The sequence below is a fragment of the Lepus europaeus genome, chromosome 15 (assembly GCF_033115175.1).
Source record: "Lepus europaeus isolate LE1 chromosome 15, mLepTim1.pri, whole genome shotgun sequence".
NCBI classification, from domain to species: Eukaryota; Metazoa; Chordata; class Mammalia; order Lagomorpha; family Leporidae; genus Lepus; species Lepus europaeus.
In genome coordinates, this window is record NC_084841.1 from 15,349,857 (window position 1) to 15,366,995 (window position 17,139).

The following is a 17,139-nucleotide window of genomic DNA, read 5'->3' on the forward strand; positions in this document are numbered from 1 at the left end:
GCTTATCTTTTGTTAAATATCTTGGCGGCAAAACAACAACTTCAATATCCCTCATGTTTAAAATATCGCACTGCCTAGCAAATACTGTTTATGAATATTCTGGATGAAATAATTAATGTACACTTTGAAATGGAGGTGGCCATGTTCACCACACCAATGTGCTGGAATAGTAGTCATGGAAATAAAAGATTCCAAGATGAAAATGAATAATTAAAATAGTCATGTCACAAAAAGTTGAGATAGATAAGAGAGGCAAAGTGGGGGCCAGTGCTGTGATATAGTGGGTAAAACTGCTGCCTGAAGTGCTGGCATCCCTTATGGGCACCAGTTCAAGACCCAGCTACTCCATTTCTGATTCAGCTCTTTGCTATGGCCTGGGAAAACAGTAGAAGATGGCCTAAGTGTTTGGGTCCCTGCACCTACATGGGAGACATGGAAGAAGCTTATATCAGCTCAGTTCCAGTCATTGTGACCATTTGAGGAGTGAACCAGCAGATGGAAGATACTGCTCCCTCTCCCTCTCCCTCTCCCTCTCCCTCTCTCTCTCAGCGTCTGCCTCTCTGTAACTCTGCCTTTCAAATAAATAAATACATCTTTAAAAAAATAGAAAGTGATGGTTGGGTTTTGGCTGCTTTATGCTGCCATTGATGGGTGGCTCTAAAGAGAAATGGCGATATATATATATATATATATATATATATATATATAATAGTAGGAAGAGAGAGAGAAAAAATGAATCATAGCATGTTCAAAGGAAAATTTATTAGACATTAAGAAGATAAATCCCACTCCTCAATTTTTACAACATACTTTAGGGTCTTGGTAGGCATAATATTGAATGTGGCAGTACCTTCTTGCCCCTAAATTATATATATATATATATACATATATATATATATATACACATATATATATATATATATATATATATATACTGAAGTGAAAGGGTTTTGCAGATGAACTAATTAAAATCTCAAGTCAGTTGATCTTAAAATTGAAGACTATTTGGATGGGCCAGACCCAATCAATCTGTCCCACTGAAAGCAAAGTGCTTTTTTTTGTACTAGTGACCTAAGAGAAAGTAAAGTAGCTCTAGGAATGAGAAGAGTGCACACTTGTTTAAAGGTGAGAGCCCTATGAGAGTAATGTAGGCATCTTCTAGGAGGAGCGAGCTGACCCAGCTGATAACCAGCAAGGAAACAGGGGATCCGAATCACATCATGAAGGAAAGGAGTTCTGACAAGAAGAGTGAGCTTGGAATCAGAGTCTACCCCTCTCCAGAATCACCAAAGAAGAGCACAGCCCAGCTGATGCACAGTGCTGTCTTGTGAGACCTTAAGTAGAGATGCCAATGGAGCCCAACTGGGCTTCTGACCCCTAGAAATGCTGTCCTTGTCTGTTATGTCACAACAGAAATACACAGAGGTAACCTCACAGCTGTATTATGTTACATGTTGAAGAGACAGGGTTGCATAAAATGAAAATATCATATAAGTACTAATTTAGAAAATACTTCTCCCCAAGAAATATGATATGTAATAAGAATATAAATCTTTCTAGATCTCTTACCACAGACAACTCATTGAATGTACTGGATTTGCACTGCCTTCTTTATAATCATGAAAATAAATTTACTTCACTAATAATTTAAAAAATAAATATCAAAATAAACTTCAGTCAGCTAAAATAACTGCCTGATGCTTGGCTCAGTGAACGTCAGCTTCCTGAGGGGACCATCATGGAATGAACACATGCCTAGGAACTGGAATACCTAAGGTCATAGCCTGCAGAAGCCTCAGTTTCCTTCTATAAAATGGGAATACCTGTCTGTGTTTCCGACATTGTGTGAGTTGTTATGTATGTAAATAGTGTGTAAGTACAAGACAGCTAACAGCTATGTTAACAGCAGCAATAACTGCTATCCTGCTCAGATGCGTTTCCTTTTTTTGACCAAGCGGTATGGCACTTTATAATTACTTTGACCCAAGATCACAGGAAGGAAGGAGAGTCCAATATCATGCAAGCATAATAAACAGATGCATCACATCTGGGCACTCCCTGCAGGCTGGCTCGCTCCTCAGTTGTGACGCCCCATGCCCTCAAACTGGGTCCTTCCTGCAAAGGTTGTTCACCAAGAGCTAGAAGCGCTGATTTCTAGTTTACAGGGAGGGGATTCACTCTCATTCATTCTTAAACCCGGGACCATGGCTCAACCTGTTCAGATGTTGTTCCTTTCTGTTATTTAAACAAATCCCTAGGTAGGCTAAATAGGTACTTTTTAAAGCATTAACTACTAAATGAAATTCCATAGAACAACTGGCTTTTCAAAAACTGCTGCACGAAGAAGCTTTATTAACAATCCAAAAGGAAAAAAAATGGCAACCACATTTTAAAAATAAAATATATTAGAGAATTCCTTGGTAAATTGGCTGATGTTTAGGTTGAGACTTATAGGTAATTGTACATGAGAGGGCTTAGGCCAAGTAATCAGTACATTAATGTCACTATGCTAAATGCAGTCTCCCAACTTGGCTATAAAATCTTAACTAGTACTCATCCTTTTTGTTTATATGTTTATCAATAAAGCTCAATGAGATATTCTCCATGGCTTTTTTATTGCTACTTACAAAATTCAGGAAATTACAATTTCATTTATTGTTTTTTTGTAGAGGTGAATTACATAAAATCCCATATGAAGTACTAGTAAGTGGTAATATATGCATTGTGTAAGGAAATAAGCATGTTACCATTTACTAGTGTATGAATATACACACAATCTCATAAATATATCATTATGTTACTTTAGTAAAAACAGGCATTTCCTTTATTAATAATTGCAGATAACATGGTTTTTGTATAAATGAACTCATGTATATTCACAAATTGGTTTCCACTTGATGAAACTATCATTTGTGCTGAGGTGGAACCTGAGAATTAATGCAAAGTGTGGTTTCTGGTGGAAATACCTCTGAAGCACATTCTATTTTCTGAGGGATTTGCTAAATAGTCTCATCACAATTTCTTCAATTTATTAATCTACTCACTCCTTTGTTTTTTCAACTTTTTTTGATGAGTTACTATATAATAGTCATTTAATTGTCCTTGAAATTATACAATTGCACACCTAGTCTGATTATTTTGAAAATGAAAATTAGCCAGAATGAAAACAAAAGATTCCACTCATGTATTCTTTAGAACATCCATTCAAAAGTAATTAATGAATGTTTATTTCCAAAAAGAAAATTATGTTGAAAAATAATAGAAGCCACATGACCTGACTTTGCAGCTGCAAGAAAACAGAGGAAATCCTGGCAGGACAGAAAACACTGGGGTGGCCTAACAGCTGATTTTGTAACAAAGGGCAACATAAGAGTGAATAAATCACAATGAGATTGGAATGTAGACACCCATTGGAATGTAACAATAGAAAAGTCATATAATAATAAATGATGGTGACACTATGGGGAAATTGGAACAGCACTGATAATCAACCATTTTGGCAAACAGCCTTATCGAACATGTCATAAAATGACTAAATATTGAGTTACCAAATGACCCAGAAATCCCACTCCTAGGAATATAGCCAAGAAAATGTAAACATGTCTGCACAAACACTTTCACATTTAATGCCCATAACATAATTATTCCTACTTGGAAACAATTACAAACATCTATCATGCAATGAAGGCACAAATATACTGTTGTATATCCATACAATGGAATAGTCTTTGGTAATATGAAGGAATGAAGTATTGAGGACACATACATTCTGGCGAACTTGAAAACATTATGCAAAGTGAAATGCATCAGTCACAAAGTATCATATATTGTATTTATATGTAATATTAATAATAAGAAAAACCAGACAGACAGAAAGGAGATTAAAGACTTCCTGGAACTAGGGGGTGGAGTGTGATCTGGAGAATGATGGATGTGGTGAATAGGAATTTCTTCTTAGAATTGTGAAAGTACCCTAAAATTTATTGACAAATACAGGTACAAATTTATGAATATTCTAAAAGAAATTATATTTTGTACTTTTAAAGGATTAATTTTTATATTTTGTGACTAAATATTAAGAAATCCACTAAAGATATTTTTGTTTTATTTCCTCTGAGAAGAAAAAGAATAATTTAATTTTATAGAGCATATTTTATAGAGCAATATTTTATATTTAATATTTTTTTATTTTTATTTTTTTTTATTTTTGACAGGCAGAGTGGACAGTGAGAGAGAGATAGAGAGAAAGGTCTTCCTTTTGCTGTTGGTTCACCCTCCAATGGCCGCCGCGGTAGCGCGCTGCGGCCGGCGCATCGCGCTGTTCCGATGGCAGGAGCCAGGTGCTTCTCCTGGTCTCCCATGGGGTGCAGAACCCAAGGACTTGGGCCATCCTCCACTGCACTCCCTGGCCACAGCAGAGAGCTGGCCTGGAAGAGGGGCAACCGGGACAGGATCGGTGCCCCGACCGGGACTAGAACCCAGTGTGCTGGCGCCGCAAGGCGGAGGATTAGCCTGTTGAGCCACGGCGCCGGCCTATATTTAATATTTTATAGAGCAATATTCCTAATTTCTAATATGATTTTGGTTTACTCATGAATGCAAGAATATTTCACAAAGTTTATGGAAAATGGAATTGAGAGAATGTTTATTTGTGCACAAAAACTTTTGAAATCCATGTACAATATTTCATAGTATGCATTTTCCATAAACTTTTTGCTGACCACTCTTATTATACATTCTTTCTTAGATTATATATAATCACACACAATATTGAACTGTGGATAACTGGCAACTTTATTTCCCAATATATTAAGTAGAACTATATTGTTATGACAGTAGATCCATTGTATTAGGATTTTACTAGAATTTCACCTTAACACAATTATACCACCTTTTTGGACTCAGAGATAATGATTTTTATTGGTGCTTACTTTTTTCTGATCTTGGGTGTTTATTGCAATGCAATATTCTGGAAGTGAAAGGAACAAGAGTTTTCCTCAGCTTTATGTCATCTGCTTTTCTTGAAGAGGAATTAGGCTTTGCTGTTGAAATTCCAAGACTTATTCTTTTACTATAAGTTCTACAGATGTGGATTGAACTTTAAATAAGGGTTTTATATTGATAAAATTCTTCAAGTGCAATTGTAGATTTTCATTTCTTTTTATTCTAAACTGCCTCATATGAAGTGCCCTTCTGACACATGAAAAAGTCAGCCTCACCATTGGAGATGAAACACTCAACTCAAGCATGAGGTTTAAGGATTCTGTTATGTCAGTTATCTACTACTGCACTGGGATTAAAGTAGGGAAAGCATAAGAAATGCATTTAGCAATATTTTATGCACTGCTACTCTGACATCAAATGTAAAAACAGAGAGAATTCTATTTGCAAGGAAATCACAGTGTAAGACTTCATGTACTGGTGATGCATTCCCTATCATTCATAAAGGAGTTTACCGTTTTCTGAGGCAGCAACTGTGATGTTGTACCATGGAGTTTCCTCTCTGTCAAGAACTTTTGTAGTCTTAATGGTTCCAGTATTGGCATCAATGTTAAAAAATCTTTCATCTTCAGAATCATAGTTGATGAAGTACCTAAAACATAGAGAGAAAAATTTTCTTTCTATTTGATTTTATAATGAATAAAATACAACTGAACTAAAGGAAATAGTTAAAATATATTATAATATTAAATTGTGCTTTTTATTTCTATATTTAGTTCAAGATTTCTTTAGTCCTTAATAAAATTACTAATTAAAATAGTTTTAAAAATATTTACCAAGTTCTATAAATTAAAAACAAATCATAGAAACACAGTATTTACAGATGAGAAATAAAATAAAAATTGACTCTTGAGAAGTCTATAGTACATTATTAGAAATCATATGAACATAATGAATAATCCTTCACATTACTATATATGCAACATTTTAGGATCATAGATGATGTTAAAAGTGAATTTACCTTGAAGTTTCATGGTAGCTGATGCTGGGACACAATATAAAATGAAAAACAAAGCATGTATAAGAGTTGCTATTTTATTGCATCAATGTAGTGTGCTCAAACCTTTGTTTCATAAAAGAATGAGAAAAAAACAATAAATTAAGGTAGATTGTATTGTGGACCGTACAGGTTCTTTCTCTAACTTGTGTAGTTTTGCATGGCTATCTTGCATTAGGTTTGGCCTCTGGCTTACTTGGCAAATAAATAACTTGAAAGTGATGATATCCGTATTCTAGGCCCAGAGTTCAAGGCTTTTCCATGTTTCCTCTTATGTTCTGCCACAGCCACAAGAACTGCAAGTCCAGATGAATCCTCTAGACCAAGGAAGTAAGACTAGCAAGGTGTTGTGCCAGCAAAAGCTTCCCAGTCTAGAGTCCAATTGCCTTCAAAGTGTGTGGTGTGGATGTATGATTTGGTGCACCACAGATAAGTAGACCTGGCAAGCAAAGTCCAACTTTACTTAGCTGGCCCTCAACTAGCTCATAAACATATGTGCTATGGCAATATGTGTATTTTCCATACCTCTGTTTCTTTCTGGCGTTAGGCACTATTCAACAGTAGCTAACTAACATAGATTTAAAGATTTCTTTGAAAACGTTTTTTTTCAAAAGTTTCTTTGAAATTTTTTAAATAACATTGTCAGTGATACTTAGCAGGTAAAAAATCAAGTAATCATTTGTCTAGGAGATATAGGCCCTGAATTATTTCATGATGAAATTGTGTATCTGCAGTTTTAAGATTTTTAAAATTTTATTTCATCACTATAATAGAATGAGTGTGTGTTGAAGTTAGAAAATGTATAACTAGCTAAGAAGTATTAAGATATCTACTTGGATTAAAAGGTGCACAAAGGCTAAGCACTGGCTGGTTCTTTCCAGTAATGTATTGCAGCTCCCTGCGATTTGAAAAAGGCTTCCTCCTGCATGAACAAAAGTCTCCACATGAAGAGCAGGAACTACTGTCTGCTTCTGAGAAATCTTTATCAGAACATGCTTTTTTAATTCCCTACTCAATGTACATGAAACGATTTTCACTGGAAATTATATGAGATCAAAGCTCTTTTCTTTTACTGATAATAATATAGATGCAAGGCTTATTCCCATAAGTGAATTAATATACCAACCAGTCAATTAACAAATATAATGGAAAATATGTTAATATTTAATATGAAATTAATTAAGGCACTTCATGTATCATATCTTACATAAATATTTTAGTTAGAAATAATCAGTTCAATAAGTTAATATGTCATACCTTTGTATACCAATATTTATTCATATTAGAAAATATTTATAGATATTAATATCATCCTATATATGGATTCCTTGTATTTTTTGAAATTTTTAAAAATTATTTTATTATATAAATGGAACAAATTTTATGCATCTCATACATACAATTTTAAGAACATAATGACACTTTCTACTCCATCCTCTCTCCCTCCCTTGGTCCTACCCTTCCTCCTACTTACTTTCTTATTTTTCTTTTAATTTTAATTTCTTTTTAATTTTAACATTTTCTTTTCTTTGAGAACAAGTTTTATCATTAATTGAAGAAGCACCTAAGTAAATAAGCAATGGAGCTGGGCACTTAGGCTTATCTAAAACTTATGAGACATAAGAATATCCTCCACTTAATACACTAAAATGAAGTAATTCTTTGCGAACAAGTTTTACTATTAACTCTCATAATAAAACTCTTTGAGGATAGAGGTCCTGAATGGGAAGTTAGTGCATGGTACTCCTGTTGTTAATTTAACAATTAACACACTTATGTATGACGTCAGTAATAACCTGAGGCTCTTGACAAGAGCTGCCTAGGCTGTGGAAACCTTTTGAATCCACAAACTCCATCAGTAGTTAGACAAGGCCATAAGACAAATTGGAAGTTCTCTCCTCTCTTCAGAGAAAAGTACTTCCTTCTTTGATGACCACTTCTTTTCACTGGGGTCTCATCCACAGAGGTCCTTCATATAGGACACTTTTTGTCACAGTATCTTGGCTTTCCATGCCTGAAATGCTCTTTCGAGGTTTTCAGGCAGACAAGAATGCCTTAAGTTCTCATGCTGAGGTCAGAGTGCTACTTTAAGAAATTGTCTTTCTATGAAATAATAAAATATGAATATTATTTCTATGAAATAATAAAGTTATAAAGGTTCTTGGTTAGATGAATAAAACAAATAACTATTTTTATAATCTGCATTTGGCTTATTTTCTTTTCCACTAAGAAATATATAAACTGAGAAAAAGAACAAATTAATATTTCTCATAGTATTTCATATAACTCAGAGTTTCGGAAATTATTTTAAGCTGGGATATAATTTATCAATTACTAAATCCCATTCTTTATACACCGGATGAAATATAGGAAAAACAAAAAACACTCCATAGAACATTTGGTTAACATTTTAGAGCAATCTGCAGGCACAAATGGCCAAAAGTGTTAACACATGGGGGGAAATGTTGAGATATATTCAAGAGCTGCTCTAATATGATGGTGACACACTGTTACAATTCTATCATCACTATATTTTCACTATATCCTGTGTAAAATGTGCATCAAAATAGTAATTATACTAAGTGCCACTTCAAAAGATATATGATCACTCATCAATAAGATGTCCTCTATGAAGTATTGGTATTCTTTTTGCATACTAAAGGAAGTGTAATTAAGGCAGTGTTAGCTCAGATTTGTCTACAGTTCTGAGAAGCTTCCCTCTTGCACATAACTTCTATGAAAATCCTGACTAACTACTTTCATATTGTTGGGCAAATGAGCCCACTTAAACATTCAGTGTTGTCACTATAATACATAAATACACGTCGTAATTTTTTTTACAGGCAGAGTTAGACAGTGAGAGAGAGACAGAGACAGAGAGAAAGGTCTTCCTTCTGCTGGTTTACCCCCCAAATGGCCACTACGGCCGGAACACTGTGCCAATCCAAAGCCAGGATCCAGGCGCTTCCTCCTGATCTCCCATGCGGGTGCAGGGCCCAAGCATTTGGGCCATCCTCCACTGCCCTCCCAGGCCAGCCAGAACAGAAAGCTGGACTGGAAGAGGAGCAACTGGGACAGAAACTGGTGCCCCAACCAGGACTAGAACCTGGGGTGCCGGTGCTGCAGGTGGAGGATTAGCCAAGTGAGCCATGGCGCCAGCCATGTTGTAATTTTTATTCCTACCAATACTCTGTTCTTTCATACAACATAGGTGCATTTTTTCTTTCTAGTAAACATACTATAAAATAGCAAAAAGATTTAAATGAAAATGTGTTACATAGAAATAAGATGGAATTCATTATTTGGGGCCAGAGCTATGGCATAGCAGGTTAAGCCATAACATATGATGCCTGCATCCCATGTAGGCTCCAGATTGAGTCCTGGCTGTTCCACTTGTGATTCATCAACCTGCTAATATGCCAAGGAAAGCAACGAAGATGGCCCAAGTGTTTGGGCCCATGTACCCACATGGGAGACTCAGAAGATGCTCCTGGATCATGACTCCAGTCTGGCCCAGCCCCAATTGTTAAGACCATTTGAAGAGTGAACCAGCAGGTGGAAGTGCTCTCTCTGTGTGTCATCCCTCTCCCTCTCTCTCTGTAACTCTGCCTTTCAAATAATAATTAAATCTTAAAAAAATTCATTATTCAAACTAGTACCCCATGAACCAACAAATAGATAGACAAATTATTACCATAGTAATTAGTGACAAACCCATGGCCAGAATTCTATTGAATAGGGAAAAACTTGGAACCAGAAAAGGATGCCCGCTCTTATCACTGCTATTTAATATAGTCCTGGAAGTTTTAGTCAGAGCTATTAGGCAAGAAAAATAAATCAAAGGAATACAAATTGGAAAGGAGGAAATCACACTATCCCTATTTGTAGATGACATGATTCTATATATAGGGATCCAAAAGACTACATGAGAGTCTATAGGAATTTATAAATTATAAATTTATTTAATTATAAAGCCATAATTAATTATAATTAGAAATTATAAATTCATTTAATTATAAGAGCATAAATTAAATATAAATTTATAAATTTGGGTAAATTGGCAGGATATAAAACCAACACAGAAAAATCAGTAGCCTTTGTATGCACAGACAATATGATGGCTAAGAAAGAACTTTTAAGATCAGTCCCATTCACAATAGCTCCAAAAATAATTAAATAACTTGGAATAAATTTAACCAACTGTGTCAAATATCTCTATGACAAAAAGTATAAAATACTAAGTAAAGAAATAGAAGAGAACATTTAAAAATGGAAAAATTTTCCATATTCACGGATTGGAAGAATCAACATTATCAAAATGTCTATATTACCAAATGCAATTTACATATTCACTGTGATCTAAATCCAAATAACAATGACATTCTTTGCAGATCTCGAAAAAATGATGCTGACATTCATATGGAAACACAAGACACTCTGAATAGCTAAAGTAATCGTATAAAAGCCTGAGGCATCACAATATCTGATTTCAAAACATACTACAAAACATTTACAAAACAGCCTGGCACTGGCATAAAAACACTTTAGATCAAAGGAACAAAATAGAAACTCCAGAAATCAATCCATACATCTACAACATACTTATCTTTCACAAAGGAGCTAAAATTAATACCTGAAGCAAGGACAGTCTCTCTAACAAATGGTGCTGGGCAACTGGATCTCCACATGTAGAAGTATGAAACTAGATCCATACCTTGTACCTTACACAAAAATCCACTCCAAATGGAACAAAGATCTAAATCTACAATATGATAATAGAAAATCACTAGAGAAGTTTGGGGAAACTCTGGGAGACACTGGCATAGGGAAGGACTTCTTGGGAACCTCCCCAGAAGCACAGGTAATCAAAGCCAAAATTGACAAATGGGATTACATCAAGCTGAGATGCTTCTGCACTGCAAAAGAAACACTCAGCAAAGTGAAGAAGCAACTGACAGAATGGCAGAAAATATTTGCAAACTATGCAACTGATAAAGGGTAAACATCCAGAATCTATAAAGAGCTCAAGAAGTTCAACAACAATAAAACAGTAATTGTCCATAATGATTACATTATTCAAATATTTTCTTGAACAGAAGCTACTTTAAACAAATTACTCATTTTGTAGTTTGGCACTTAATTTCCTTTTGATTATGTAGGCATAAACTCAAGATAAGTATTAGCTATATTAAAATGCATTGGGAAAGCTATTTTTTCATTTCAATAGCAAAGTTTCAGTCCTTAAAGGCACTTATTTTATTATATTTCATCTGCTTCAACAAAAGGAATTAATTTAAAACTTATGTAAAGAAAGTATATTGTTAGGGATGGGCAATGTGGCATTGTGGGTATAGCTGCCACCTGTAAGCTTCCCACATGGGTTCAGGATCAAGTCTCAGCTGCCCCACTTCCAATACAGCTCCCTGATAATGTGCCTGGGAAAGCAGAAGAAGATGGCACAAGTCCCTATGCTCCTGCAAACATGTGGAAGACCCAGAAGTAGCTCCTGGTTCCTGGCTTTGGATGGGACCAGCACTGGCCATTGCAGCCATTTGGGTAGTGAACCAATGGATGGAAGACCTCTCTCTCTCTCTGTCTCTCCCTCTGTTTCTCTCTCTCCCTATAACTTTTATTTTCAAATAGATAAATATTTTTAGAAGTACATTTTTATAGTGATTTTCTTGGATAAATATTAGTTGCCTTAAACCACAGAAGACTTCTTTCAATTTTCACACTTGAGATACCTGCAAGTACATCATGTGAGTGGTAAAGAAACTTCTGTGAGATTTTTGTCTTCCAAGCAGCTATTATGTAAGTTTTACTGGCTATGATCAATAGTTGGGATAGTATTTAATCAATATGTAACCTGTGAGCTATTAAAGCAGCTTGGCCTTTTTTTTGTAACCTAACAAAAATTCACACACCTGAAGTAAATCTCAGATTCATTAAAAAATTTAAAGTTTCCCTTGTGGGTTTTGGGATACAATTTATTGCACAACACATGCATCCAGAAAGCAATCCTTTTAAAAAACGTAAAATAAAAGGTTCACATCTCACATGATAAATTGGATGCCATGCTTAAGTCCTTAATAAAACCAGCATCCCAGGTAGCACATGGGTATTTTGGAAAGCTTTTAAATTGCTTGAACAAAATCTCCATCCAATGAAACAAAGTTAAGATGTAAAACTGCTGCACCACAATTATAATGTGTCTTTCTGTTATTTATTCCTCAAAGTAACTAAGACATAAGAAATTCCAGTAAGCCAAGTTCCAGAAATGTTATGAAATTTTTCTTTTTTTGTGTGAAATTTGCCTGAAATATAAAAATCATTTGACTATTAGATTTTTTGGTCCCATGACTGCAGATCTAGAGTGTCATTAAGCCAGGACACAGGTATCCACTCAGGGATGAATGAGGGATCAATCTGCATGCCCTTGCAGAACATAAGTTCTCTTCTTGGTGCATGACTGTGATGGGGTGGCTGCTATTGAAGGTGGCACTAGGGCACTAGGTAAAATTTCGCTCTAAACTAAGATTTTTCAAGGTCTTTTATATATTTACTGAATGATGCAGAAAAGCCCACTTTCTTGTTCAATTTCCATGATTCATTAGCTGTGCAATTTGTGTCCAGTCACTGTGCTTACTAAATGCATATGCTCATTTATAAAATAACAGAATTACCTTAGCCATATTTAAGCTTCCTTAAATCCTCCAGTGTCATATCTTGTGCATATGTAAAGTTATTAGTCAATATTTTTATGTTAAGCAATATGTAAAAGTTATACAATTTCCAAACACAGATTGCGGGCAAAGACTCTGGTTTAATGCATGTCTCATTTGTGTTTGCTTCCATTTGGTGTGTATTAAAAGTCCCTTAATGAGTTATCATCTGTGTTTCAGAAGATTGGCACAGTTTTAATGGAAGCATATTAAAGAATGCTATGAAGGGAGGATCATTTAGGCTATTCTATATTATCAGTAATCTAATTTTTATAACTAAATCTCATCTAAGGAGAAAAAATGCTTTCAATATCAGATAGTTTTTTTTAACCTAACATATTTTGAAACATATTTCTTGAATATTATTTACTTACTTCAAAATGTTGAATCTTGTACTCAACTTTCTGAATAGTTTTACTAATTTCCCCTTTTCAAATATGATCTATGATCTTGTAATAATTCTGAACTATTTTTTTGCTGCAATAATATCCACAATTAATGTGGATATTTCACTCTCATCACAAATTATGCAGAAGTTTAAGGGATGTACTGAGAAAAGGAAACACACCAACAGAAATGTAGTGAACATATGGAAACATTTATCTACCAGGGCTACTTTAATCTCAGAATGAATAGATCTCCTTTTTTCTTAAAAAGAGCCACAGAACAGGAGATCGGTTAGATTTTAAAATTCAGACAATATTTTCAAGTATGATTGTAATTTTATTGTTACAAATGTGCTATTGATTATATTCTAAGTATCGTCATCTCAAGCATTTGAAACAAACATGTAAACTATTTAGTATTTCCTTTCTATTGCTTTAAAATTACATGAAGTAAACTTCCAAATTCTTAACAATGAGAAGATGTCTTAAATCAGAGTAGAAAGTAAGGAAACATAGAGACACATATTGATACCTGTACTTTCAACGGCTAAGTTCTTCATCAGAAATGTTACTGGGGCTCCAGTGATTTTCTTATACTCAATCAAGCGGTGTGAACTTTTGACTTTAGAGTATGACTAAATTCTAAAGTATGTAATAGATTTATTCTTGAGAGAGCAGAATTTTACAAATAGTTATTGCATAAAGTCGATAGCATTTCCTCTTTCTAGTAGTAAAGTGAACCCATGCAAAAAGAAGATCCAGGCACTGGCATTTGACAAGTGACTTTCTGAGCATCTGAAACATTTGTTCCCTAATTTTCAAGATTTGATCTTTGTAAACACAGAGATTTTTTTTCTTTTTATTTAAATTTGTTTTTTGTTATTAGTTGAAGTATAGCAGAGAAAGCATATTGTGTTAAAAACATAAAAGTTGTTTGAACAAAGCAAAATGTGTTTTCATTCTGAATCAACCATTCTATCACTCTGAAAATTTGGTCAAATTAATTAATTTTCTTTTAGTTTCATCTGTAAAATGAGCCACCATTACAGACTGTTTTAATATTATTACAGATTATGGAATGGTACACAGAGTCCCTGTCCAACAGATTGCAAGCAATGAATACCCACTGCTTCTGATGCTCATGTGCTACCAGGTCACACATCCCAGACTCTCCAGTTTCTCACACAGGGTTGCCCATTTCTTAGTAGCTAATTTGTAAGATTATAAAATTCCATTTGTAGTATTACAGCAAGTAAGCAAAATCTGTCTGAATGAACGATTTCTGCAGGCTAAATAGCCTGGTACTAACTTTATTTGCTTATTTTAAATAGGTGATGATTATATGCTACAAATTACACATCTTCTTTTAAGTTGAGAAAGACAAAGCCTGAACATGGTAGGCTCTAAGAAATCTCAATAGTTTTCCTAATAGTTTAGAAAATAGAAAACAAAAGATTGAAGCCAGGAAGCTTTTCAAAAACGCCTATAGGACTCAAACTACATTTCATTACCAATTCTACAAACTTGGAGTTAATTGCATTTCAGGGCACATTGCAAGCTACACCTATTCAATGTTCTTTTCCTTAATTAGTACAAACATTTGGTCCCTGAGAAAGGTGCAGGGATAAGGCTTGCTTTTGTGTTTGTTAATGTTTTCTGTTTTTTATTCACTGTTGGCACCTAGAGGCCCACATGAATGACATATTTTTATTAAAATCAAGAATAAATATTATGTAAATTATGCCTCCAAACCACAGCATGGAGTCTAATTATTTTAAGGCAGCTTCACCGGCTTCATTTTAGTTGTCTAACAAGAACAAAGTTGAAAGAAGAATGCATATATTAATAGACGTGTGCTTCTCTGTACTTGAATTTGGAGACAATTTTCCAATCACCTTCGCATCCTCTTTACTAGAATAATGCATGTATCTAGAATGTTCAATTAAATGTTCTAATAATATAGGGCAATTACTGAGGCAATTAATAATATCATGGATAATTAATTAGAAATAATTTCCTACATACATTGATTGAAATATACATGATGAAATTTTCACAAGACTATGCATGCATGTAAATTATGCATACTGACACATATTTCCCCCCAAAAATTTCAAAATGTATTTTCATGGGTCTAATTAGCACTCAAGTTTTAAAAGTCTACTGTTTAGTTTTACTTTATTTCAAGTTCTCTCAGTAGATAGCAACCTGCCAATTGGGTGGCAATATTTCTCTGGGCCCCAGATAGCTTTAGGCTTCAATCTTTTTTTTTTTTTTTTTTTTTTTTTTTTTTTGACAGGCAGAGTGGACAGTGAGAGAGAGAGAGAGAAAGGTCTTCCTTTGCCGTTGGTTCACCCTTCAATGGCCGCTGTGCACCACGCTGATCTGAAGCCAGGAGCCAGGTGCTTCTCCTGGTCTCCCATGGGATGCAGGGCCCAAGGACTTGGGCCATCCTCCACTGCACTCCTTGGCCACAGCAGAGAGCTGGACTGGAAGAGGGGCAACCGGGACAGAATCCGGCACCCCGACCAGGACTAGAACCTGGTGTGCTGGCGCCGCAAGGTGGAGGATTAGCCTATTGAGCCGCGGCGCCGGCCCTAGGCTTCAATCTTGGATTTCCCCAACCTCTACAACTGTGAGAAATAAATACTCCATGTTTACACTATCCAGCCCAAAGTAATTCGTAGAATAACCTGAACTAAGACTCTCTCTCTCAAGCTGTAATAACCATAAATGTCTCCTAGCATGGCCAATTGTCTGCTGGGAAGAATTTTGTCTCAGGAATGAGAATCAGAATTCCATAGGCAATGCAAAATTTTCATACATATTAGGGCCTTGCTTGTACAGCAATGCCAAAAGAAGTTGGTTCCTGACCTCAATTTCTTCTCCTTTGACCTATATTTCATCACATTTAATCTATTTTTCACATCACTCCCACCAGAAGAATAGCTAATTTCTTAACACCACAAAGTGAGCGTGAGCAGATAAATCAGGAGTGTAATTTTTTTAAATCCCAACTTTCTGCCCTGAATCCACAGTCTCTATCACCAACTGTCTAAAGATTCTTATTTGTGATAATGTATTTCTACCTCAATTTTCTGTCAATTGTACTCACATCACTAAATAAAGTACAGAAATTAATCTATGCAGTCAACATTGATGGAACTAAGTATAGGAGATGTCTTCAAAAAGTTTATGGAAAATGAATATTATGAAAAAATGTGTTTGCACCAAGGTACATATCTTTTGCTCTCATTTATTCATAAACCTTCTCAAGTACCTTGATATAAAGCTTCTAAGTTATTGACTTACAATTAATAGTAATATAATTTATCATATTAAAAGGATAAATAAAAATAAAATATTTTGCTTATAAAATACTTATATTTTTTCATATGAAATACTTTGAGAGGTGATAGAAATTTTCACATGTCTATAAAATTGAAACATGTCATACCTTACTAGGCTATTAGCACTGTCGGGATCTTGAGCCAACACTGTGCCAACAGTAGTTCCAATCTTGGCATTTTCATAGACTTCCATGACATAGGAAGGCATGGAAAATAGTGGTGCTTCGTCAACATCCCCAACGATTATCTTCAGCACGGTGGCATCTTTAAAAGGACCCAAGTGAGAAAAGCGAAAGTCAAGATGTGTGTTTGCTCCTTCTATGTTGAGGGTGTATGATTTCTTTTTCTCATAGTTCAATGGCTGTGGAGAAAAAATAAGATTTCCAACATTATGGCTTACATTAGGTTTCAAAAAAGCATTGTCTTTTTGCCTCTTTGGGAGAAAACAACTGGGATACAGTTGAATCATAATAGCTTTCTTTAAAACAAGCTATGAAGTATGTTTTAATAGCATCTAAAGCAGAAGTCGTAGAAATTAAATCTGAATCAACAGTGATTTTTACATACCCTTAAATATGACTGTAGGAAAATCCAAAATGATATCACCCACAGAAAAATAAATATTGCTCTTTGGAAGATCTTGTTATTAGTCTCTCCTAGTAATTTCTTTCTATCTCCTTTTC

General features: G+C 34.9%; 1 protein-coding gene across 3 annotated transcripts in view; it reads right to left on the bottom strand.

Annotated features, from left to right (window-relative positions):
- The window catches only part of CDH18 (cadherin 18), a 313,101-nt gene that overhangs the window by 62,620 nt on the left and 233,342 nt on the right, over positions 1-17,139 (bottom strand). For all 3 annotated transcript variants that reach the window (XM_062211720.1, XM_062211722.1, XM_062211721.1), the window contains exons 6-7: positions 16,564-16,817; positions 5,457-5,593 (exon numbers count right to left, since the gene is read on the bottom strand). In XM_062211720.1, the coding sequence (XP_062067704.1) occupies positions 5,457-5,593; positions 16,564-16,817 (391 nt within the window). The remainder of the gene's footprint in view (positions 1-5,456; positions 5,594-16,563; positions 16,818-17,139) is intronic.